Source organism: Folsomia candida, unplaced genomic scaffold (assembly GCF_002217175.1).
Source record: "Folsomia candida strain VU population unplaced genomic scaffold, ASM221717v1 Fcan01_Sc022, whole genome shotgun sequence".
Lineage (NCBI taxonomy): Eukaryota > Metazoa > Arthropoda > Collembola > Entomobryomorpha > Isotomidae > Folsomia > Folsomia candida.
In genome coordinates, this window is record NW_019091214.1 from 1,500,814 (window position 1) to 1,525,622 (window position 24,809).

General features: G+C 31.1%; 4 protein-coding genes and 1 long non-coding RNA gene across 6 annotated transcripts; 3 read left to right on the forward strand and 2 right to left on the reverse strand.

Moving 5' to 3' along the window:
* Window positions 1-4,348: 4,348 nt before the first annotated feature.
* On the forward strand, window positions 4,349-5,581 carry LOC118438527. The gene is made up of 2 exons (XM_035858974.1): window positions 4,349-4,848; window positions 4,917-5,581. The coding sequence occupies exons 1-2, from the start codon at window positions 4,782-4,784 to the stop codon at window positions 5,579-5,581; spliced, it is 732 nt and encodes a 243-aa protein (XP_035714867.1). The 5' UTR covers window positions 4,349-4,781.
* Window positions 5,582-5,659: 78 nt separating this feature from the next.
* Window positions 5,660-9,726, forward strand: LOC118438481. 2 transcript variants are annotated; one of them, XM_035858844.1, is made up of 7 exons: window positions 5,660-7,317; window positions 7,404-7,502; window positions 7,568-7,728; window positions 7,807-7,897; window positions 7,955-8,123; window positions 8,193-8,371; window positions 8,459-9,726. In XM_035858844.1, the coding sequence occupies exons 1-7, from the start codon at window positions 7,303-7,305 to the stop codon at window positions 8,492-8,494; spliced, it is 750 nt and encodes a 249-aa protein (XP_035714737.1). In that variant the 5' UTR covers window positions 5,660-7,302; the 3' UTR covers window positions 8,495-9,726. The 2 variants fall into 2 exon arrangements, 1 of the variants encoding a protein (XP_035714737.1); XR_004836825.1 differs by having other exon boundaries at window positions 8,193-9,726.
* Window positions 9,727-14,947: 5,221 nt separating this feature from the next.
* Window positions 14,948-19,349, reverse strand: LOC118438490. Its single transcript, XM_035858877.1, has 2 exons — window positions 18,523-19,349; window positions 14,948-18,416 (listed from the first exon to the last, which is right to left on the reverse strand). The coding sequence occupies exon 2, from the start codon at window positions 17,964-17,966 to the stop codon at window positions 16,782-16,784; it is 1,185 nt and encodes a 394-aa protein (XP_035714770.1). The 5' UTR covers window positions 17,967-18,416; window positions 18,523-19,349; the 3' UTR covers window positions 14,948-16,781.
* Window positions 19,350-19,694: 345 nt separating this feature from the next.
* LOC110858830 (glutathione S-transferase omega-like 2) lies at window positions 19,695-21,487 on the reverse strand. The gene is made up of 2 exons (XM_035858878.1): window positions 20,592-21,487; window positions 19,695-20,138 (listed from the first exon to the last, which is right to left on the reverse strand). The coding sequence occupies exons 1-2, from the start codon at window positions 21,064-21,066 to the stop codon at window positions 19,771-19,773; spliced, it is 843 nt and encodes a 280-aa protein (XP_035714771.1). The 5' UTR covers window positions 21,067-21,487; the 3' UTR covers window positions 19,695-19,770.
* On the forward strand, window positions 21,309-21,666 carry LOC118438491. The gene is made up of 2 exons (XR_004836836.1): window positions 21,309-21,434; window positions 21,505-21,666. It is a non-coding gene; the product is annotated as an uncharacterized LOC118438491 (long non-coding RNA).
* The last annotated feature ends 3,143 nt before the right edge of the window (window positions 21,667-24,809 follow it).

The window sequence follows — 24,809 nt, forward strand, 5'->3', positions numbered from 1 at the left end:
TAAACTAGCAAAGATCCCTTTTTACAGCATGTCGTGAATTTTCTGAAAATAACTATAGATTTTATTCTAAACAATAGTGTCTTAGTTATGTTTGTATAAAAAATTACAGGACTTGGGTAGAATATGCAAAAATAAAAATAAAAATTTGGTTCTATTCGACGTTGAAAATGTAATTCGGATGAATTTGGAAATTATATTTACAATTCAGGTACAATAGACAATAATGCATTAATAAATAAATGCCCCCACAGACTTGAATGAAATAAAAGATGATAACAGTTTTACACGATTTGAAGTCTAAAATGTACTTTTTATAAATTTTATCATTGTAATTTAGGTAATGTTTTCAGTGTGACGAATTTCACTAATTTCGAAATCAATCTTTGTAAGTCTGAAAGTAAAAAACTTGGTAATAAATTGAGAAAAAAAGTTGCCACAAAATTTTTAAATTTTTCTAAAATTAAATTGGAAAGACCCCGTTTTTATAAAACATGTCATTTAAGCATAATTTTATCCGTAAATAATTGTGCCTTATTTTTCCTTAAAAAATATTAAAGCGCTTGCCTTGCATGGAATAAGAATAAATCAAATCTTGTTGTGATATCCTGTAATCACATTTATTTCGTAAATAAGTAATCGTGCGAATAAGATAAATCAAAATTCGATACGATTCGAAGTCAGAAATGAAATATGTATGAATTTAATTAGCAACATTTTATCTTAGGTTATACGGACGTTCATTAATTAAGATTAATGAACGTCCATGTAATCCAGAAAATGAACTCATTAATAATTTACTTAAGAATAATGATTTCCAAAAGTTTTAAAAAAATTCTAAAAGGAAAATCAGGTTTGTATAAACTTGAACAGAAATTTCTTTTTTTATATAAATAAAGATACGATTCGTGATATAATTTTAAGAATTTTATCAAAATGTTTGCAATTTAGGTGATAACTTTACGGTGTGTTTGCCAATTGTAAATTTCCCATTCGTAGAGGATAGCCTATAAGTAGGTAATCTTGCAAGTCAACTCGGAGGTAAATCTAAAAAAAGGGTTTCCAAAGGTGTGCAAAATTTCAAAAAGAAAACCATAACCTTTCAAAAATTATGAAATATGAAATTTTAAAGTTTTCAGAAAATATTTGCTAATCCCAAATTTTCCATATTGCGTATCTGCAAAGTGCAAACCTGTAAGTAAACTTGGTAATAACTTGAGAAAAAAAAAATCCCGTACGAGTTTGCAAAATTTCAGAAGGAAGATCAGCTTATAAATTGTAAACTTACAAATATCTCTTTTTTTGATAAGATAAATATGTGCCCAGTTTGTCAATTTGAACAAAATAGCTGCTAATGATTTTGTTTCGTGCGAATAAAATAAGTCAAAATTTGGTACGATTCGAAGTCGAAGATGTAATTTGTATAAATTTTATCATTAAATTTAAAACTTAAGGTGAGAGTTATCCATTCGTTAATATCCCTAATTTCGTAACTGTAACGTATCTTTGCAATCTTGCAAACTGGGTAATAACTTAAAAATAGATTTCTAAAAGTTTGTAAAATTTCAAAAAGAAAATCATATTATTGTTCGTAAACTCATAAAGAAAGCTCTCCTTTTTATAATGAACATGTGCCCACTTTGTAACTTTGATGAAGCTATTAATCATTTTATACGCAAATATGTAATGATGGGGAATTTTTGCATAAAAAGTTATTAAATCCATCCATAGACTTGGATAAATAATTCAAACTTTAGTACGATTTGAAGTCGAAAATGTAATTTTTATGAATGTCATGATTACGTTTATAATTTAGGTCACCTTAAAGTACTTCCTACTTTCAGTATAAATTGTTTAATCGCAATGGACCTTTGTAATCCTGCAAGTAAACTAGGTAATACATACAAATAAATTGAGAAAAACGGTTCCGCCGGAGTTTGTGAAATTCAAAAAACGAAAATTCAGGTTTACGTAAACTTACATTTATGTATTTGTTAAAATTATAACTAATTACTCGATTTCTACTGAATTATATTATGAAATTATGTGACGAAAATACTATGAACTATAAAGCATGTTGTAGAAATGTATAAGGTCAAGTATTTCCCACTTGATGGGGTTTTGATCTTATTTTGCTAAAATTGTAATGGACTGATTTTGCGTGAAGAAATAAATCCTCATTATTATTATTATTATTATTTGATCAAAATATATGTTAATGATATTAAAAGTAAATAACAATGCCTTATTTTTGCATAAAAAAAGGTATTTAAAGCGCCCATAGATTTGGATGAGAAAAAAATTTTATTTGATACGAGTCGAAGTCGAAAATGTAATTTTTACGAATTTTACCATATTACATATTTGTCACGAAGGTAAGTTTTGTTCCGAGTCCAAATGTTTGTAAAATTTCAAAATTAAGTCATAAATCGTAAACTTGAAAAAATCTCTTTTTTTATAAATATGTACACAATTTACAAATTTGATAAAAATAGCTGTTAATGATTTTATTCGTAAATAATAGACATGCGAACTATTAAAAGATTTGCGTGGAATAAAAGTAAATTAAAATTTGATACATTTCGAAGTCAAATCAGAAATACAATTTTTTGCAAACTTCAAACACATAAAAGTCCCTGAATGTTCTCAACAATATGAAATGCTTATGATTATGCGATCATTTTTTCATGGAAATGATGATGATGCCATGAAATTGAAGAAAAAATGCATCCAAAAAGGGGACGAGATTAGAATTTTCTACAAAAATGTTGGATTGAATTGAATTTAAAATATGATAAGAATCGAAATTGAAAACGCAATTTTATGAAGTTTATCATGAATTATTGTAAATTAGATTGATTATTGTTACTCATTTATAACTTGGGATAAAGTTCCTATCACTTAATTTCCTGCAAGTAAACTGGGTAATAAATAAATTGAAAAAAAAACAAATTTCAAAAAGGAAAATTAGACTATCATAGACTTCGACTATCATAAAGATAGACTATCATTAGACTATCATAAAAAAATCGCTTTAAAAAAATATTGTAAATTTGATCAAGCTGTTAATGATTTTATTCGTGGATAATCGTTGAAATAAAATAATTTAAATTTGATACGATTCAAATCGGAAACGTAATTTATGCGGATTTTCTCATGTTTTTTATGATAAAGATATGTACCACTTGAATTTTATAATGAATCTTTGCAATCTTGTAAGTAAACTGGTGAGAAAATGAAGAAAATAGGTTTCCCTTCCTGATTTTATTCCGAAATTTTACAACCTAAATTTTAACCAAAATTTTACCGAAATTACAACCGAAATTTTACCGAAATTACAACCAAAATTGTTCAATTTTTCAACAATTTATGACTCATAAATCGTAAACTTATACAAATCTCTTGTTACATGAACATATACGCCCAATTTCGAATTTGATCAAAATAGCTGTTAATCATTTTATTCGTAAATAATTTGCGTAAATAAAGTATTACAAGACTTGGATGGATTATGTAAAAATAATAATTAAGATTTGATACGGTTCAAAGCCGAAAATATAATTTGTGTAAATTTTATCATTTTATTAACAATTTAGATTCGCTGCTTTCAATTGTGGGCGTTGGGGATGGGGTGATGAGGGCGTCCACCAAGTCTTTGGGCGTTGGTTGGACGAAGGGCCAGGTACGCCACGTCGGTGGCGTTGTGCGTCGGTATCCCACGAGTCGCCACACAGGAGGAGTCCGTAGCTGTGAGGTAGAGGAAATGGGGCTCGCTTGTGGGGATGAATATCCCAATGACGCACAATAGTTCATATGTGTAAATGGGCACCAAGATTCGGAGGAGGATGTATAACACAGTTTATCAGATCGGTCGCCAAATAACTCACACGGCACACACAATAGTTATCATTTATGCACAATTATAGGAACATTTATTTATCGGAGCGCAATAAATATACAAGTAGACTGTGTAAATTGGTAAGTGTGTAATTTAAGGGGAAATGAAATTATGACTGGGACTGATAGGTAAGTATGTATAATATTTGTAATTGTGATATTTAGGACGAATGGCGGAGAAGGAGAGAAGATGTTCTCCTGTTGAGTCCCAGCCTGCCACTGTCTGAAGGACAGTAGCGTCGGCTGTATTTCTGAAGGTGGATTCAAGGAGGAGACGTGTCCTTGAATCTTGAATATATAATGTTGAGTGAATGTCCGGTCACGTTGGATAACGTGGTTTGGGCAGAGAGAAGAGGAGAATGTGGAGACGGAGAAGGGAGATAAAGGAGGGATGGTGCATGTTGCATGTGACATCCCTTCACAATTCAAAATTTCCTTAATTTCGTACACTCTAAATAAAGTTGTGCACAACCAGTTGTGCAAAAGAAAATTGGTAATTTTTGCAAGAAATTTGGCCAATAAATAGTTGTAACGGAGTCAAAATTTACACAACGGGATTGTGTAATTTTAGTTTGCACTTATGTTGGTCTAAATTTGTCTTCGTGTTGGCTAAAATTATTTTTGGTGATTATTGGGTAAAGATTACTAATACGTTGGCCAATTTTTAAGCAAAAGTTGTGTAAATTTCCGTTTACACAATTGTTGGGTAAAATTTAACCAACAGTTTGGGGTAATATTGGACAACAAGTGGTTAAAAAAAGTTTGCTCAGTATGCCACCACCAAACGCCACCGCGAGGTGGAAGACTTGAAAATAACGACCGAGTTGAAGAGATTATAATTTATTCACCACTTAAAATTTTATAATTAATTATAAAACTAATCAAACATGACAGAACTATTAGAAAGTGCTCTGCATAATTGTGCTCTCACGCATTATCTTGAGAAGTTTAAGGGTAAGGACATCACAAATAATTATTATACCAAGGTTTTACATAATAAAAATTTTGCAAATTCTCAATAGATAATGACGTCGACGACAACGTCTTGAAGACTTTGACGGATTGTGCCGCTGGGTCCATGGAGGAGCGTCTCTTAGCTGAAATTGTACCATCGGTTGGTCACCGACTAAAGTTAATTGCAGCTGTTAGAGAGGTTAGTCAGTTGAGGTCAAGCAAATTAAATTTACAACGTTTTTCTTGTAGTATTTGCGGAAGTTATTTTGCATCTTTTAAAGATTATTGGATTCATGTTAGAGATGTACACGAGATTACTGGAAACAATGGGAGGGTTAGATTAAATTGTCCATTATGTTCAATGGTTTTTACTTGCTCTTTTAATCTTAAGAAACATGTTGAAAGACAGGTTTGTCCAGTGATTAGATCATTTTTCTCAAATTATACGCACACAGAAAATATTGATGATGTAAATACAATGTCAAACATAAATCAGGAAATATTTTCACCCCAGCAAATTCAGGAAGTAAATGCCGACTATAAACTTATTTTTGTTAAGTCATTACAAATGTCAGGAGGAATTTCTTTATCAAAGTGCAATGACATTCTTTGCGCTGCTAACTCTTTAGTTAATAGTATTATTGAAATTGCAAAACAGTTGTCTATCAAAATCACAAGCCCAGAACTAGTTGTGCACAAAATTAAATACATTGAAAGACCCATTTCCAAGTAATAATTCTTCTCAGTATCAAATTGAAAAAACTTTTAAGAGAAGGGTCGCTTTTAGTTGACCCGAAAGAAATAAGGTTAGGGTCACACTTTAAATACAATAGAAGTTCTGGTTTGATGATGGAAAAGTTTGACAATTCCTACCAATTTCCATTGTCCGAAACGCTCCCCCTTATTCTTTCTAAAAAATTTGATAACACAAATTATCAAGGGCAAAATTCAAATACAGAAATTTTTGAAAATTTTATGTCAGGAAAATTATTTCGAAGTTTCGAAAATAATCCTTTGTGTTTGCAAATTTATTATGATGATGTAGAAATATGTAACCCGTTAGGATCCAAAGCCAAAATTCATAAACTTGCAATGTTTTATTTTACTATTTCCAATTTTCTTCCACATTTAAAAGTTCAGTTATATAACATTTTTCCACTTTTAATTGTAAAGTCTAAATATTTAAAGGAGTATGGAATGAATTTAATTCTCAAACCAATTGTAATTGAATTAAACTCCTTACACATAAATTCCACCAGATTAAGTTTTTTATCCAAGACTCCATTTACACATGTACAAGTACTTCAATTTTGTGGCGATAATCTTGGTTTGCATACACTATTTGGGTTCACAGAAAGTTTTAACGCAAATTTTAGATGTAGATTTTGTAAGATGGGTAAGCAGCAGACTTTCACTGCCATTGAGGAAGTAATCGCACAAAGACGAAGCCTAGAAGACTATGAAAATGATTTACAAATTAATAATGTTAGCTTGACAGGTATTAGGGAAGGGACTATTTTAAATGATATTAAAGGTTTTCACATTACATCCAACTTTGCTCCAGATATTATGCATGATGTACTGGAGGGCATTTGTATAACTGAATTAAAACTGTTTTTAAAGCATGTGTGCCAAAACGGCTTTTTCTCTCTTACAGAAATTAACCACAGGATATCATCGTCCATTAAAAGTTATTCTCATTCCATTTCCAAATTACCAGAAATTGACATCGGTTTTGTTGAAGGAGACAAAAAAACCTGCTTTTCTGCATCGGAAATGAGCCACTTTTTCTTAATTTTCCCCGCCATATTTGGTGATAAATTGTCTAACGACGATAAGCATTGGATTTTAGTTTTACGGTTACGTAGGATTATTAGAATCTTAATGGCACCACAAATAAGTAGGCCAGGGATCAAGTTGCTAAATTATTTAATTTCTGAGCATCATGAAACATTCATTAACTTGGCTCATAGTAACTTGACCCCAAAATTCCATCACTTGTTACACTACGCCAACGCTGTAGAGCACTTGGGACCTCTTAAACAATATTGGTGCATGCGGTTTGAAGCAAAGCATCGATTGGCAAAAACTATTGGCAAAAACTCGTACAATTTCAAAAATATTTCCAAGACTATTGCAAGGCGCATATCACTTAACATTGCATTTTCACTATGTGAAGAAGTAGGCAGTGGAATAAATTACAAGTCCGGGTCAAGGACAATGTTTAACGATTTGAAGGTTGTGTTCGATTTTTCTAAACTCTCCATCAATCCAAACGACGATGTACTTATTGTTGACTCGCTCACGATTAATTGATGACCCGCATGGTGATGGTTTAATTTGTTGCCCAATTGAATTAGTTTAAAAGAATTTTTTGTACATATGTATATATAGTTAGGGAAATCAAGCTCAGAGACTGAACAGCGAGCAGAGCGAGCACAAGTGGAGGAAACAATGAAAATAATAGTTGTAAGAACCATAAATTTTATTGCATTCAAATTTTGTTTTAATTCACAGCTATGTAATTGGTTGTTAAACCATCTTTTTTATTACAGATTGACAACAATATTAGCGTCAATTCTCAAAATTCTGAGAGTGTTGGAGATTTGACAGTGGATCAAGCGGAAGCAGTTGTTATTTTGCAACCATTATTTGTATGAAACATTTTTTTATTAATTTCTGTTAGCGTTTTTTTCATAATATTTTTTTGTGATTTTAGGATATCAAGTCGATTATTTTAAAGTCTGACGAGGAGAAAGGTACAACAAAAGGCAAGCAATTGTTAGAAGAAATTGGAGAAACTAATGTCATCAATTACCGCATTAAGACCGTAATTAAACGCCGCATTGTTAATTATCTTGTCAAGCAGTACAGCTATTAGTAAGTAATCTCGACTATATTGTCCATATAAGTAAGTATGGTGGTAAAGTTAATGAAATCATGTTTGAATGTAAATAGTCCATCCAATCACGAGAAACAAAACCTCGCAGAATGTGTGGCATCTCAGTTATTTCAAAATTTATCAAATCAGCAACAAAAAGATATTATGGTTAGTAAACATTGAAATTAACTCATTTCTCATCAAATTAATAAGATTTTTTTTCAGAATTTATTTTATAGTCCGTCGACAGTCATCATATCAAATTCGACAGGATCAAGTGTCCGAAAAAGAATTCCAGCATCAGGACTAATTGAAGAAAGGTTAAGGCATTTACGGAAGAAGTACAGCGTTGGATTGTCAATAAATGTCGTCAGCAGTAGCTCTGAATCATACGGTAATTTTGCATTTTATCGACAGTTTCTTCAAAATTCAAATGGGATGGAATTTTTGACAATTTGTTTAGCTCCGTCAGAAGACGACGAAGGGAAAAAATCTTGGCTGGCTTACTCATCTAGTCCCCAGAGTCAGGTTTTAGAATATATGGCGCAAACCTACCCTATGAGGACGGCAGAGATTCGGAATACAAAGGATATTTCGGTAACCCTTTCGCAGTGGCCTCGTTTACTAGAAACTGTTGGAATGGTATAATTAATTAATTAAATGTAAAAGTTTTAGCATCTATAATTTTATTATTAAGTACAAGATCTGTCGCATTTTAAATTGATCAAGATTTCTCCTTTCGCCACCCAGAGAAAAATGAGCTGATGCTTCGAAACTGGACTCAAATAGGTCAACAAATTTGGCAAGCCGCTAAAAATACAAAATTAGACGTTACAAACGAGCTTGGCATTTTTTTGGTTCGTAAGTTGATCTTCGTAAGTTTACGTCGTTACGAAGTTACAAAGGCTAACGTGAATTACCCTCAGTATTTATATCTCGCGTAATATTTGTGACACTCGTAAATTTCGCCATGAATCTTTTTAATTCTGTCAGTCAACTCGGTAAATTGAAAAAAACGGTTTCTGAACTTACAATTCCAAAACGAAAATCAGATTATCGTAAATTTATTAGATTTATTTTTCCTAAACATGTGTCCAATTTGTGAATTTGAGCAAATAGGTGTCAATAATTTTATGCGTACACAATTTGCGTATAGGAAAGCATAAAACACTTCGCTGGAAAAATGGTGTCCAAGAATTTGTAAAATTTCACAACTGAAATAAGATTTACGTAAACTGACAATCTCGTTTTTATAAAATATGTGCCAAATTTGTTGGTCGAAATGCATGCTAATGATTTTATTCGTAAGTAATTTACATAAAATAGCGTTAAAAGACTTGGACTATGTAAAGATAAATTATAGGTTGATAAGTTCAAAGTCGAAAATGTAATTTGGATGGATTTTATTAATTATTAAAATTATACAATTTAGGTACAATAATTTAATTACTATGCCATTCTGTCATTTTTCTGAGGTGAGAAAAGTAACCAAGGGCTACCCTCACGACAGAAAAGCGCATGGTTACGGCGAAGCCAAGGTATGCTTTCAAGACAGGGTCCTAAAACTTCCGCCACGGCCACAGCTCGAACGGTTGCATTTATCGAAAAATTGTTGAAACAAAAAAATCAGACAATTATGAAATCTAGTGTCTTTTCATCTTTCTCGTTACGAAAGTCTAATATTGCAAGAATTTTAGGACCTTTGAAACTTTAAAATGAACCGGAAATTCAATTTTGCCATACAATGATCATGCCCGACATTGATTTTATTGTCCGGGCGCTGACCACGCATCATTTGAGATACGTTCGAGAAAAATCGGTTGGAAAATGAGAAACTTTTGATGGTGGTATCTGCAGCCATTTACGCTGCTTAAAAGACTATTCATAACTGCACCTATCTGGTTGCTATTGGTGACCAACGAAAAAGTTCCCACGCAAAAACCAGAAAATAAAACTACATTTAAAAAACAGCATTCTTCGGTGAGGGTGCGACTAAAACCTTTAAAACAAGAGTATTGAGCTAATTTTAAAATTTAATATTTGCCAACTTTTGCCTCACCGTGGGCATTATTTAAATACAAAATCAATTTGGGCCCACGGTGAGGCAAAATTTGGCAAATATTAAATTTTAAAATTAGCTCAATACTCTTGTTTTAAAGTTTTTAGTCGCACCCTCACCGAAGAATGTTGTTTTTTAAATGTAGTTTTATTATTAATTGCTCAATGCACCTTGTAATTCTGTAAGTTTGCAAACTTGGAAATACATATATTGAGAAACTAGGTTCCCAAAAGTTTGTAAAATTTTAGAAGCAAAATTAGACTATCGTAAACTTAACCTTCTTTTACAAAATGTGCCGAATTTGTTATTTTTATCATAACTTAATTCGTAAACAATGGGGCCGAATTTTTGCGTGAAAACGTATTAAGTACATCCAGGTGGCATAAAAGCAGAAAAAATTGATCGGGTTTGAAGTCCAAATGTAATTTTTATGAATTTTTTCACATTATAAAAATAACTTAGGTAAAGTTTTCACACCTGTATATTTCCCTAATTCGCGATCAATATTTGAAGATTTTTAAGTAAAAAAAACTCAGCAATAAATTGAGGAAAAAGGTTTGCAAAAGTTTGTAAAATCTCAAAAGGAAAATAAAATCATCGTAAAACTGTAAAGATCATTTTTTTTATAAAACATGCGCAGTTTGTGAATTTGATCAGGATTTTATTCGTATTCGTAAATAATGGTGCCTTATTTTTATATCAAAATACTAAAACATTCGAATTGAATAGTTAATACAATTTCAAAAGGATAATCATGCAGACTATAAGCGTAAACTTGAGTGAGTGAGTCACGAAATGTATTCACCATGAAATATTGATACACTTTAATTTCTCATTTTTTTCGGGGTGAGCCGTGCATAAGGACCTCCGTTTTTTTGACCCTGAAAAAGAGTCGGGTAACAGTTTCGTTAATTTTGTAAAAATCCGTCCCATCCTTCCTGCCCTATCCCGGGTAACAACTTTCCCCTCGCCCTTCTTCCTTTCAACCCTTCACAACACATGGATGTCATCACAAATCAAATGTCAAACTTGTTAAAAATTGAAGTTTTCAGGGGAAAATACTTAATAAGATCGGATTTTTCCCCCACACGTCACATTATTCGGACAGGAACCATTTCAAGGTTTCATTTATGACTTTGAATTCACTCGGGTGTTTGTACAGAGATGAGTTGTGTAATAAAATTTTTGGAAAAAATTATGGTGCAAAATTGTGGAATTTTAAAAATAAGTTTTTACCTTTTTGCTTAGAGGTTCGGAATTTATAAGGTTTCAAGTGACAAGGATCGCTTTTTAGTAAAACGTTTGATCAAAATGTGAATTGTACATGAATATTTAAAATTTCGAATTTGTCCAAAATTTATTGGTATATTAGAGAAGCACATAAAACCTAAATTTCGTAGTTAATAAAATTTGCAAGAAATGTATTTTTGGCCAACAATCGTGCTATTTTAATATAATTAGTTTACTTATAAGGTTTAACGTATCCTTGCTAATTGTAACTATAAATGAATTTTCGAAAAAATGGTTTCCAAAAGTTTCAGTTAAGGAAAATCAGATTATCGTAAACTGACAAAAATCTCTTTTTAGTAAAATATTTGTGAATTTGATCAAGCTGTGAATTGTAAATACGTAAATTTTGAGTTCGTTCAAAATTTGTTTCCGAGAACCGAGAAGGACATAAAATCTGAATAAAACAATTGCGTAATAATAAAATTTCCGAAAAAATGCATTTCTGGTTTTAACTCGTATCAAATTTTAATTTATTTTTATTCCAGTGGATTCATTCAGTATTTTTAGTGAAAAAATACGCACTGTAAGATACTTGCAAATATATGCATTACCAGCTTGATCTTCACAAATATTGTATAAAATATAAATTTTTCTAAGCTTGCGATTTATAACCTGATTTTTCTTTTGAAATTTTACATTTATTCTTTTCAATTCATTTACATGAATACAAAAATTCATTCCGAAATTATGGATTCAAGATTTCACGCGTATGGAAACTCAACCTAAATTAAAATATTGTGATAAAGTTCATAAAAATTACACTTTTGACTTCAAATCGTATCAAATTTGGATTTATTTTTATTCCAGTGGATGCATCTAATATTTTTATGTACAAATAAGGAATTATTTTTGGCATTGTACGATAAACGATTAAATATAATCATTAACAGCTTGATTAAATTCACAAATATTTTTCTAAATTTACGATATTCTGAATTTCCTTTTGAATTTTTTTTTGTTCTCAATTTATTACCTAGTTTTTGCTTACAAGTTAATAAAGAGTTATTGCTAAATCATGGAAATGCAAAACCGTGAAAACCTGACGTTAATTTTGATGATAAAATTCATAAAAAATATATTTTTGACTTCGATTGGTATCAAATTTTAATTTATTTTTATTTTCCAGTAGTGGTTACCCACCGCCTTCTATCTATATGTTATAGTATTTTGATGCGATTACTGGTATTGTGAAGACCTAAGTTATAAATAAATATGGTGACAAAATTAATAAAAATTAAATTTTCGACTTTAAACCATATTAAAGTGGTACGTATCCTAAATTTTATGAATCGTACCAAATTGTAATTTATTTTTAATCCAGTAGTTTCCATTTAATATTTTTGTATGCAAAAATAAGGCACGATGAGATATTAACCAATAAAAGTAACTAATAAAATTATGAATAGGTTGATTAAATTCACAAATGTTTTTATAAAACAGAAATCTTTGTAAAATAGTCTGATTTTCAATTTTACATTTATTAATTTTTTCTCAATTAATTACAAAGATTCATTCCGAAATTAGGGAAACTCAGGACTTTGCAAATTGTGTAGACTTTAGTACATATATTTACCAAATTCATAAAAATTATATTTTCAGCTTCAAATTGTATCAAATTTTACTTTTATGCAAACAATAAGTAACTATTGACGGTTAACCGCGGTTATAAACTAACGGTTTTGAACAGTTTAACGGATCAAATTCACAAATATTTTATAAAAATTAAATTTTTATAAGCTTACGATTTACAACTTGATTTTGGTTTTGAAATTATATTTTTCTTAATTTATAGCCCAACAATAGATTCATATAGAAGGTGCAACAAGGATGAAATATGTGGACGAAATTTATAAAAATTAAATTTTAGATCAATTTAAATCAATTTATAATGAATTGATCTCTGTTGACACTTGAATAAAGGCTTAACAACAACAACAACAACAACAATAGACTTCGAATGGTACCAAATTTTTATTTATTTTTATTCCATCCAACTCTCTGTACGTTTTCATGCAACATTTCCGCACTTCTTATTTGCGAATAAAATCATGATCAAAATAACAAATTGAGCACACAGTTTTTCTCAATTTATTGCCAAGTTTTTTACGTGTAAAATTACAAAGGTTCATTTCATTTTTAGGGAAATTCAAGAATGAGTTACAAATTACCTAAGTGATAAATACGAAGATAAAATTTATTAAATTACATTTTCGACTTCAAAGCGCATCGAATTTTATTTTTTCGTTATTCTATCCAACTCTGTGGAGACACTTAATATGTTTTCATGTAAAATTAGGTTCCGTTATTTCAAATAAAGATTAAATTAATAAAATGGTCACATATTTTTATATAAAAAAGATTATAAGTTTTTGATAATCTGATTTTCATTCTGAAAGTTTACAAACTTTTGGGAACTTTTATTTCAACTTATTACGCAGTTTTTTGTTTACAGAATTGCAAAGGTTCATTAAGGAAAAGCTTACAAGATTATCTTGGTAATAAAAAGTATGATAAACTTCGCAAAAATTACATTCTCGACTTCAACTCCTATCAAATTTTAGATTATTTTTATTCCATTCCAGGGGATGCGCCTTATGTTTTTTATGCAAAAAAAATTAAAGTAACAAATCTGAAATATATTTTTATAAAAAAGAGATCTTTGCAGGTTTACGATAATCTTGTTGGCCTTCTGAAATCTTGGGTTAAGTAATTTTTTCCAATGTATTCCCATTTTACTTACAGGATTACCAACAAAGATTATTCCGAAATTGGGGATATTCGGGACTGTGACCTGGATAATCAATATAATGCAAAAATACATAAAACTTACATTTTCGACTTCAAATCGTACCAAATCTGAATTTATTTTTATTCCATTCCAGGGGATGCGCCTAATGTTTTTTATGCAAAAATAAGGCTATTATTAGATGCTTATAAATATTATTTCCAACAGCTTGATCAAATTCTAAAAAAACGAAATTATTAAAAAAATGTTTACGATTTATAACTTGATTTTGCTTTTGAAATTTGACAAATATTATTTTATTTTTCACAATTTATTACCCAGTTTATTTACATGTTATAAAGATCTATTGCGAAATTAATTAAATTTAGGACTGAATTTCAAACTGCGACGAATTAACCTAAATTATAAGTATGATATAAAATTTACAAAAAAAGTATTTCTGACTTTAAACGAATCTCGAATATCGAGAGTATCGAATAATACCGAATTTTAATTTAATCCCAGTGGGTGAATTTAATATTTTTAATGCAAAAATAAGGCAGTATTATGTAAATGTTTACAGATCTAATGATGAATAACTTGATTAAATTTACAAATATTTTATAAAAAAGGATTTTTCCAAGTTTACAATAGTTTCAATTTCTTTTTGAAATTTCTTTTTTATTTTTCTCAATGTATTCCCCATTTTGCTTACAGGATTACAAAGATTACACATTCCGAAATTAAGGAAATTTGCGATTGTGACTAGCTAACCTATATTACAATTATAATGCAAAATTCAAAAAAAAGTTCTATTTTCGACTTCAAATCGTATCAAATTAAAAAAAAACTTATTCCATCCAAGACTTTGCAGACACTCAATACGTTAATTATGTAAAAATTCGACCCTATGTTTTACGAATAAGCCATAATCAAAATAACAAATCTGGAATATATTTTTATAAAAAAAGAAATGTTTGCAAATTTACGATAATTTTGTTGTCCTTTGGAAATCTTTAATTTATTTATTTTTGTCAATGTATTCCCCATTTTACTTAAAGGATTACACATTCCGAAATTAAGGAAATTCACGACTGTGACTAGCTGACCTATATTATAAATATAATGCAACAATTCATAAAAGTTACATTTTTGACTTCAAATCTTACAAAATTTTAATTTATTTTTATACAAATATTTACTAATAAAATCATGAACAGCTTGATCAAATTTACAGATGTTTTTGCAAGTTTACGATAACCCAATTGGCTTTCTGAAATTTTGTGTCAATTTATTTTTTCTCATTGTATTCCTCATTTTGCTCACAGAATTACAATTCAATTCAATTTACCTTTATTCAAGTGTTAGTCACATTCAGTCTGGTTTACAAGCTATAACACAACATGTGCATAAACATCTGTCTATACTAATCAACTAAACCTATATTTCTCAAAAATAAATAAATTCATTATCTCTACTCTTCACCAAAAAAACCTTGCATTTTTCAACAAACTCATTATACTTAAGGTCATTTATGGTCCATTCCCTTGGAAGGGAGTTCCATAATTTTATGCTGCGACAATTTATATTATTATTAGCGAAAGTTGTATTACATGCAGACACTGGAAGGAGAGGCCAACTTCGTTCCTGTCTACGAGTCTCATCATGCTTGTACAAATGAACAAAGGCATATTTCAATAAAAATAAATCTCTCCTCTCTTCCAACGTTAATAAATTACATTTCATTCTTAGTTTATCAATATTAATCTTAAATCGACATTTTTTCTTGCTATTTCTGGCCTTCTTACATATAACCGGTAAGTAATATTGTGTTAAAAAAGTGTCAACCTTTGCTTGAAGTGGTGCTAATTGCACACGCGTCTGAACCGCCCAAATATCACTACAATAGTCAATTATCGCATGTACATTACAATTAACCAGAATTGAAACCACATTTTCCGTTAAATACCTCTTAATGCCATACAAGTATTTCAAAGCACCAGCTACTCTACTCGTTACACTACTCAAATGATCTTTAAAGTTTAGCGTAGAATCAATGTTAATACCTAAATATTTAAACGTAGACCCTTGTTCGATCTCATTGCCATTTATATTAAGTTTATAATTAACAAATTCTATGGGAATCTTATCTTGTGGCTTATGAAATATTTGATATTTAGTCTTACTATAATTTATAATCATGTTATTCTCACTATACCAATTCTCAATCAGTCCAGCTTGCACATTAATAGTTGCAACATGTCTTTTAAATTTGTGCCATATATGTATATAACTAGATCATCACAGTACAACAAAAACGGTATAGTGATGATCTTACAAATGTCATCCTGGAATGCCGCATAAAGAAGTGGACAAATCGCGGCACCCTGTGATAAGCCTGTAGGGTTATCATAATATTTTGAATCACCCTTCATTAATATACAACGATTATTCAAGTAGTTATTCAATAGCTTAATGTAAACAGGGTGTAATTTAAACTGTAACATCAATTTCTTTAAAAGCAATGATCTGTCCACACTATTAAATGCAGATCTAGCATCGTAATACACCGCTATGACCTTTCCATTCGGTTTGTCAAGAGAGTTGTACAAATAATCGGTAAATTCAATCAATGCTGTTTTACATGACATATTTTTTCTAAAACCGTGCTGTTGTTTACATAGATTAGCGTCTATTCTTTGTTGTATTCTATTAAACAATAATCTTTCGAATAGTTTACAATATACAGTAAGACAACTAATAAGACGGTAATTATTTGGATCTGTCTTCTTACCTTTACCTTTATACAACGGGGTAATTATAGCCGATCTAAAGCTTTGAGGAGTGAATGACGATTTAGATATAAGCGAAAACAGTAAAGCTAACTGAGCAGCAACAATTACTTGACACGACTTCAAGATCTTCAGTGGTACATACAAATCACTTCTCGTGTCTTTTTTCGATTCAAACATCACTTTCTATACTTCCTCAGTACTCACTTCACAAATCTGAGCTTCAGTCTGAAGGACTGAGTCATCATTGTTGTAATTTCGACAATAGTTGTTAATTTCTAAATCTAAATCATTTGCCGGTAATTTTGAAACCTGACTCACAATAAATTGCTCGGCCAATTTTTCATTAATCCTCTCTGGGCTATCAATAACCACATTATTCGGCAGCACAAGTTTCGGTATGGATATACATTGTTTTTTTCTAAATCCTGTTAAATTATTTACATTATTCCATAAACTAACAGTACATTTAGCACTCTCTTTAAATTTAACATTATAATAATATTTCTTAGTTTGCGTAAGTTTAGTATTGTAACGATTTCTGATCCATCGAAATTTCTTGAAATCACCATCAGATTTAGAAGTGTGCGCTAGTTTATGAAGTTTATCTCTTTGTTTTCTTAACTTTGATAACTCAGAAGTATACCAGTTATTCATTTTTGGCTTAACATAACGTTTCTTAACTGGGGCATATTTATCCAACTGAGTTAGTACATAATTATTAAAATCTAACATTTGTTCAGAAATGGAAGCACTAATGTCAAATCTATATTTTGCAATATCTGTAGAAAGGAGAATTGGGTCAACATTTTGGTAATTCCGATAAGAAATAAGCATTGGTTTCATTTTTTGTCTAGAAACCTTCCTGACTACAAATGTTAAGTCATGGTCAGTCCCACCCCACGGGTGGTGACCATTTTGAATAATATTAACTTTTCTGTTAGTATACATATGATCTAACAAACTCTGACCTTTAAAAGTTAAACCGTCAATTAATTGCCAAAGACCAAACTCTTTACAAGCAAAAAATAACTGAAAGGACTCTGGACATTTCTTAAGTAAGTCAAGATTCAAATCACCAATTATAAAATATTCTAAGTTTTGAGAACAGAGAAAGGCGTTGACATTCCTAAAGAACACTACAACATTATTCTTTGCAATATTTGGGTGTATGTACATACAGCAAATTAACATTGGCTTAGCATTAGCAAATTGCAACTTCAATATGTTACATTCTGAATGTTCCGGAATTGCAAAATGTGTGTCCAAAAACTCAACATTGTAGTGCGACTTGATATAAAATAGAGTTCCTACACCTGAATTATAAGTACGGTCAAATCTATATAAACTATAACCATCAATTAAGTACATATTACTTTTATCTCGTAAAGGGTCTAGTTTACTTTCGGTAAGTGCTAAAACATCAATCGCACTTTCATTCAGTAATAAAACATAATCATCAAACTTATTTCTAATACTGTTGGCATTTTGATGACAAATTAATAAACCTTTATTTATATTTATCTTACAAATTCCTTGGCGAACTATCGTATTATCTTTACAACTATTAACTCGTTTATTTAAAACTATTGACTGTAGTTTTGCGTCGATACTTTTGCAGGAAGTGGAAGTTAAACTTGGAGAGTGAGGAGGAGAATTTTCTTGCAGAACAGATGATGAGTTGAGGAAGTTGACTCCGACGAGAGCCGAGTTGCATAATTTTGTTTCGTTAATAGACGATGTGCAGTTTGGACATTTCCATGTGGGCACGACGTTACGTTTTTCATACCCTTTTTGAGGCTTCGTTACCGATGGATGACACTTGAAATGATGTAGTTTCAGACAAATTGAACATACAAGTACGAATTGATTAACAATTTCTAAATGACAATAATCACATTCATCCATGGTGCGAGTTGGTTACTACTTGTAGTGTATAGAGATGGAAGTTGAAATCATATCAGCCAGGGTAGACATCATATCCTTCGAGGTTTTTTTTGCTGATGTTGCTGAACAAATTTCAAAAATTAATATATGACTCAAGAATTTTGAAAACTGGAACAATGGACCTGAATGAGATCGAAATTTGTATAGCGCCATCGGTCAGAGCGCTTTTGTACAAGGGCAAATTAATCCGCTTTGCCCACAGCGTAGTTGTTAGAATCCAGTCCAAAATGGGATGTGGGAGGAGACCGGAAACACAGAGTAAACCACTCAAAACTTGTGAGTGCCCCGAAAATACCGAAGAGTGGAGTGGGCACTATTCAGGAAGTAGAGTCCACTTTGACAAATCAGGGGAGGTCGGTTGACATCAAAATAAGAAGTCGCACAGAAAGGTCATTTAAGGTCTAGGTGTTAAAAATCATCTACCACTGACTTGAGGGTCCGGAATGACGCCAATATCACAAACTCGAAAACTGAGTATTAAGTAATTTACACAAAATTTTAAAAAAACAAAAAATAATCGTGAGAGAGAAAAAAGAGGACGTGTACTCTCCTCTCCTGTTGTTGAGGACTACAAATATTCATTCCAAATTAGGGAAATTCAAGAGTGCGAAGGACGATATGGATACTTAACCATTTAACTATTTACGTTGATCAAATTTACAAAAATTATATTTTAGACTTTGAATGTACCAAATGCATGCACTGTTTTACACAAAAATGTTTAAGAAGGCGCTGTTATTTACGAAGAAAATCATTAACACCTTGATCAAATTCACAAACTGGGCATACATTTTTTTCACTCCTTTTACTTTTTTAAACTTTTTTAAACTCATAAACAAACTCACAAACAAACTTCAAACTCATAAAAAAGAGTTTATTTAGTCTGATTCTGATTTGCCTTATGAAATTTTATAAACGAACTATTTTCCCAATTTATTATGGAGTTTACTTAAGAAATAAATTACGAAATTAGAGAAACTTATCACTGCCATTAGTATTACCTAGGTTGTAAATATTATAATAAACTTCATAATAACTTGCATTTTCGACTTCGGGCCGAAATCAAATTTTAACTTATCCCATCAAAGTCTGTGTATGGATTTAATTGTAAAAACTTTTGATGCAAAAATTTGGCATTATTTGCGAGTAAAATCATTGTATGTATTTAATATCCTTTATTCCTTTATACAAAATCGACAAATTATTTTATTATTAACAGGTATGCCAATTATTTCCCAATGATCGGCCCATTATACAAAGGGACCACACCTGTCGGGTTAACCTGCAAATGAGTCTTACTCGTGCTACTGTAGTAGAACTTTTTAATATGGTCCATGTTCACCGTGTCCTTAATTTCGCCATGGTCGTAAACCCGTTTCAGCCACAGGGACAAGTTCGGAAGGTCCTTCACGGCCGTCAGGTTGCACTTGAAGTGGAAATAGTAGACCGGATCGTGGCGGATGAGGGTCGTAAAAAGGCGGATGTCCGTCTCGGTCAAGGCCTCTCCGAAAAGGAAGGGTCCCGGCACCTTGGCCACGAAGTCCTCGACTTTAAGCATGGTTTCGTACACCAACTTTGCACTTGGTTCGTAGGCGTCTTGGGTAAAAAAAGGCAAGGTTTTTGTACATGGGGGATTGCTTTATAGATAAATTCGATGTTACTAGAGGTTATTTCAGTTGGTTCGGTTTTAAATTTTTTTTGGACTTGAAGAATTTCCTAAATTCACGCTCTATTTTTTTGGTTTGTAAATAGTTAAATTAAAAATAGAGCGTAAATTTTCCGAATTTTTGAAGAAGTCCGGATTAAAAAATAATAATCGAATAGACTGACACGACCTAGTTTATTCGATTTTTTAATTTAAAAAATCCGGACTTGGAGAAGTTCCAAAATTTATGCTCTATTTTTTAAGCTTTCAAGATTATGTACATACAAATTAAAAATAGAGCTTAAATTTTGGAAATTTTCCAAGTCCGGATTAATTTTTTTTAATCAACCAAACTGACACAGCCATCGAATCCATTCCCAAAGCAACCCCCGAAGTGCAAAAACCTTGCGTCAAGGCCAGCCCAGCCTTGTATACTCCATTACTTATCCCGTTATTAATGACCTCATTCCACTCGTCGATTTGAGACCGCAACGCTTCAGGATAAAGATCTAACTCGGGCGAGGTTGAGAACTCGTTAAATTCCGAGTTAAACATCCGCACAATTTCGGAACTTTCATTGTTGACGATTTTCTTGGTTTTTGTGTCGTAAAGAACGGGGACGCTGAACGGGCCTGAGTAGTTTGGGTCGCTTTGATGGTACAGCTCCCGAATGAACTTGAAGTTGTTGACGGTGTCGGGAATGCAGCCGGGCGCATCGGAAAATTCCCAGCCATCATCCGACATCAGGTAGTGGACGATCGAGAGGCCGACGACGTCTTCGAGGCCCTTCAAGTTCCGGACAATTAGAGTTCTGTAGGGTACAAAGTTCATAATTATAAATTTTGATATGACAAGTGTATTAATCAACCCATTCTTCATATTTAAGAATATAAACTGTTACAACGCACGTAACCAAGAGGTGAAAGCAGTGTGTTATACAGTACATACGTCAAAATGAATGTCATGTTGCTTTTGTCCGTCGAAAATGTGTTAAAATTGACACGTGTTTTCGACAGGTGTGACATCTATATCAAATATGAATTTGGTGACCTTCGAGGTCAAAATGGAGGTCACCATTGAATTCGGGGTTAAATTTCAGTTCATAAATATAATATTTGGAAATCGTTTTTAACCGTTTTGACCTTGAAGGGTGTGACCTAGGTCCATTTTTGAACTCATCCTGTCCCTTGACGTTAAGAGTTCAGAGTCAAAATATCAAGTCTTTATGTCTCGAAAAGTTATCGGAGGTACGGACAGACAGACGACATAACGATCTTATAAAAGATATTTAAATAAACTTATATACTGTGCGCCCAGGGACACGCGAGGCTGATGTACAAGTGGTAGCGGTTCTTCTCCGGGGGAAATTCTGCATCTCCCTTCTTTACAAAGTTGCGAAATTGTGAATCCTTCAAGATAACCTCGCCCTTCTTGGTCACGTCATCGGCACCTCCCATTGTCCTGGGGTTGATAAATAGTCTATAATATGGGGTAAAATGGTGTAAAAAATGATCATTCTAAAATCAATATATATATTAAAATTGATGCATTTCTTACAAAATAAAGATGAAAATTCCAGTTTTGAGCTGGGTTCTTCTTTCAACAGAATGAAACGTCTGGGATGGTGGACAAATGACAAATGTAGTATTTTCCATTTAGTTACATAATATCAGCACAATATTTACCTACATAGTGTGTCCTTGACGAGAATGATTTGTGGGCCGATCCTCCCTGGCTGGCATCATTATAATCTGAAGATTAGCATATTGTGCATGGTTAGTGGAATTGTGTAACCATTTACATTTATATTGACGTCATTTGATTGCATTCATTCAAGTGAATCACAGATATGCATACAGTAAATGGTAAAAAGTCGGCAATGTTTTTGAAGTGGAACTCTGTGTCTGCCAACCAACTAAGGTTTTTAAATGAGAAAACAATAACAGAAAGAATCTCAACAGATAAAATTAAATTGGTTATTTTAATTCATTAAGCTTCTGTAATAAGTTTTATTACAATACAGTTAAAAAATCTTACCTTGGCCATATTTATGATTAGAAGAGAGAAACTGGAACGAGTACATATAATTATTTTCCTAGTTTTTATAATGTTTAAGGAATAAATTTTAATCACTATTTATGCCTGCAACCATGCGTTATACACAAATTATGCCTAAATTGTCCTCCACGATGAGACGCTTTTTTTCAAGGGTTGGGGGATCTATATGCTTAAAATAAAGATCAAATTAATGAATTTGGCATATAATTTTATAACAAAGAGTTTATACGCTGACGATAATCTGATTTTCCTTCTAAAATTTTGACAAACTTTTGGAAACGTTTTTTCTCAATTTATTAATACCGATTTTTTTAACGTAGAGAATTACAAAGATTTTTTCCTAAATTAGGGAACTTCTCTTAAAATTGTACCTATTTATGTTGTACATGTGTGATAAAATTCACAAAAATGGCATTCTCGACTTCAAGGCGTATCAAATTTTATTTTTGTTTTACATATATATTTGTTCCATCCACTCTTTTTAACACTTTTTTACGCAAATTATTTAGAAATAAAATCATTATCGGCTAATATTTTGTTAAAAATTTCCAAATAGGTACATGGTTTTAACAGAAAATATGAAAACATGAAAACAGAGGTTTTATGACAAGAAATTTGTAAATATATGAATCATATAATATGATTCATAAAGTGATTTTCCTACTGCAATTTTATGAACTCGTTCGGGAACCTTTTTTTCGTTTTCTCAAGTTATCCAGTTTACCTTATAACATTTAAAGATTCGTTTGAAAATAAATGAAATTTCTGAACACCCAACCTATCACCTGCGTCACATTTGGCGTACTAAATTCATGCCAATTACATTTTCGGCTTCTAAACCGCATCAAATTTTAATTTATTTTTACATGTATATTCCATTCAAGTCTTTTAATTTTTTTTACCCAAATTATTTACGAATAAAATCATTAACATTTATTTTGATAAACTAATTTTTTGTTACCAATCTTGTCCTGATTGAATTAAGATTTTCATATTTTGATTAAAAAATCAAAAATGTTAGAGATTAACGCCATACAAATAATTCGAGTTAATTATTATGGTAATCTACAAGTACAACAGGTGTACTTGAACAAACTCTGAATAACCAGTTACACTTTTCGAATCTCGAGTCGAGATTTTCGACCACTGACATAAAACATACTTTTAAAATTTTACGAATAATATATTTTTTGTTTAGATCAATCAAACTGATAATTTTAAACCTTTCAGTTTTTTAAACAGTCGAGTTTAAAATCATTTAAAATAATTTAAGTTAGTAACGCATCAAAAAAGTTGTGATTTTAGGTTATCTGTTTTTTTTTCTTTGTAAGCAATTTCTTATAAAAATTAACCCTTGTAAAAACGGAATGTGGCGAACACCAAAATATTGTCACATGCTATATATTTTTTTATAATATATTTCGTTTAGATCAATCAAACTGATAATTTTAAACCTTTCAGTTTTTAGCCCGAGCCAGGGCTTATGTATCGTCACGTATTTGTCTGTCTGTCTGTCTGATAACTGTAGTAAAACTAATACGATCGACTTGAAATTTTTACCGTATTCATACTGGACAAAGTTAGAAAACGAGTTCGAAGATGGGCGAAATCAGTCAAGTGGTTAACCGGTGGGGTTCACCGGAATGGGTGGATAATATTAAGTTTCTATGGGTAAAATTGCAATCAATCATGGTTCGGGCTAAGCAAAGCTGTAATGATAGGTTTTATAAAAATAGAGATTTCAGTTTACGCCAATCTGATTTTCCTTCTGAAATTTAACAAACTTTTTCCCAAGTTATTACCCGGTTTACTCTAGGAATTTGCAAATATTAATTACGAAATTATGAAAAGTTCGCCATAAAACTATTGATAATTGAACCTAAGCTGCAAATATAATGACAATATTTACCCATATTGCATTCTCGACTTTGAACTTTATCAAATTTTAATTTATTTCTGCACAGTCCATCCATCCAAGTTTTTTAAGACTTTTTTATGCAAATTACTTACGAATAAAATCATTAACGCCTATTTTGATTAACAAATTTGGCACATATTTTATAAAAATGAGATTGTCAGTTTACTAGAATCTTATTTTAGTTCTGAAATTTTATACATTTTTGGAAATCGTTTTTCTCAATTTATTTCCCAGTTTACACAGGTTCATTGAGAAATTAGGAAAAATTACAAAATAGCAAAAATTAATCTACTTAAGTTGTAATTGTTATAAAATTTATTCAAATTATATTTTCGACGTCAAGTCGCATGAAATTTTATTTTATTTTTACATGCATAGTCCATCGAAGCCTTTTAACACTTTTTTTTCATTTGTTTACTCAGATATGAATTTCCTTCTGAAATTTTGAAAACTGTTGGAAACCTATTTCCCAAATTATTCCCGACCTTTTTACTTACCGAATTACTAACATTCACTTGCGAAATTAGTGATATTCTGTGATTCGTAAAATTTACATGTTGTAAATATCTTGATAAAACTCACAAAAATTACATTTTCGACTTCAAGGCATATCAAATTCTATTTTTTTTTTTTTACATATTTATTC

Coding starts and splice junctions, on each gene's coding strand:
- LOC110858830 (XM_035858878.1), bottom strand. CDS start 21,066: ATGAAGAATGGGTTGATTAATACACTTGTCATATCAAAATTTATAATT. Junction 20,139..20,591: donor TGGGCTGGCCTTGACGCAAG/GTTTTTGCACTT, acceptor TTTTTACCCAAG/ACGCCTACGAACCAAGTGCA.
- LOC118438490 (XM_035858877.1), bottom strand. CDS start 17,966: ATGTACTTAATTGATGGTTATAGTTTATATAGATTTGACCGTACTTAT.
- LOC118438527 (XM_035858974.1), top strand. CDS start 4,782: ATGACAGAACTATTAGAAAGTGCTCTGCATAATTGTGCTCTCACGCAT. Junction 4,849..4,916: donor TTATCTTGAGAAGTTTAAGG/GTAAGGACATCA, acceptor AATTCTCAATAG/ATAATGACGTCGACGACAAC.
- LOC118438481 (XM_035858844.1), top strand. Junction 7,898..7,954: donor AGCAACAAAAAGATATTATG/GTTAGTAAACAT, acceptor ATTTTTTTTCAG/AATTTATTTTATAGTCCGTC. Junction 8,372..8,458: donor TACTAGAAACTGTTGGAATG/GTATAATTAATT, acceptor AAATTGATCAAG/ATTTCTCCTTTCGCCACCCA.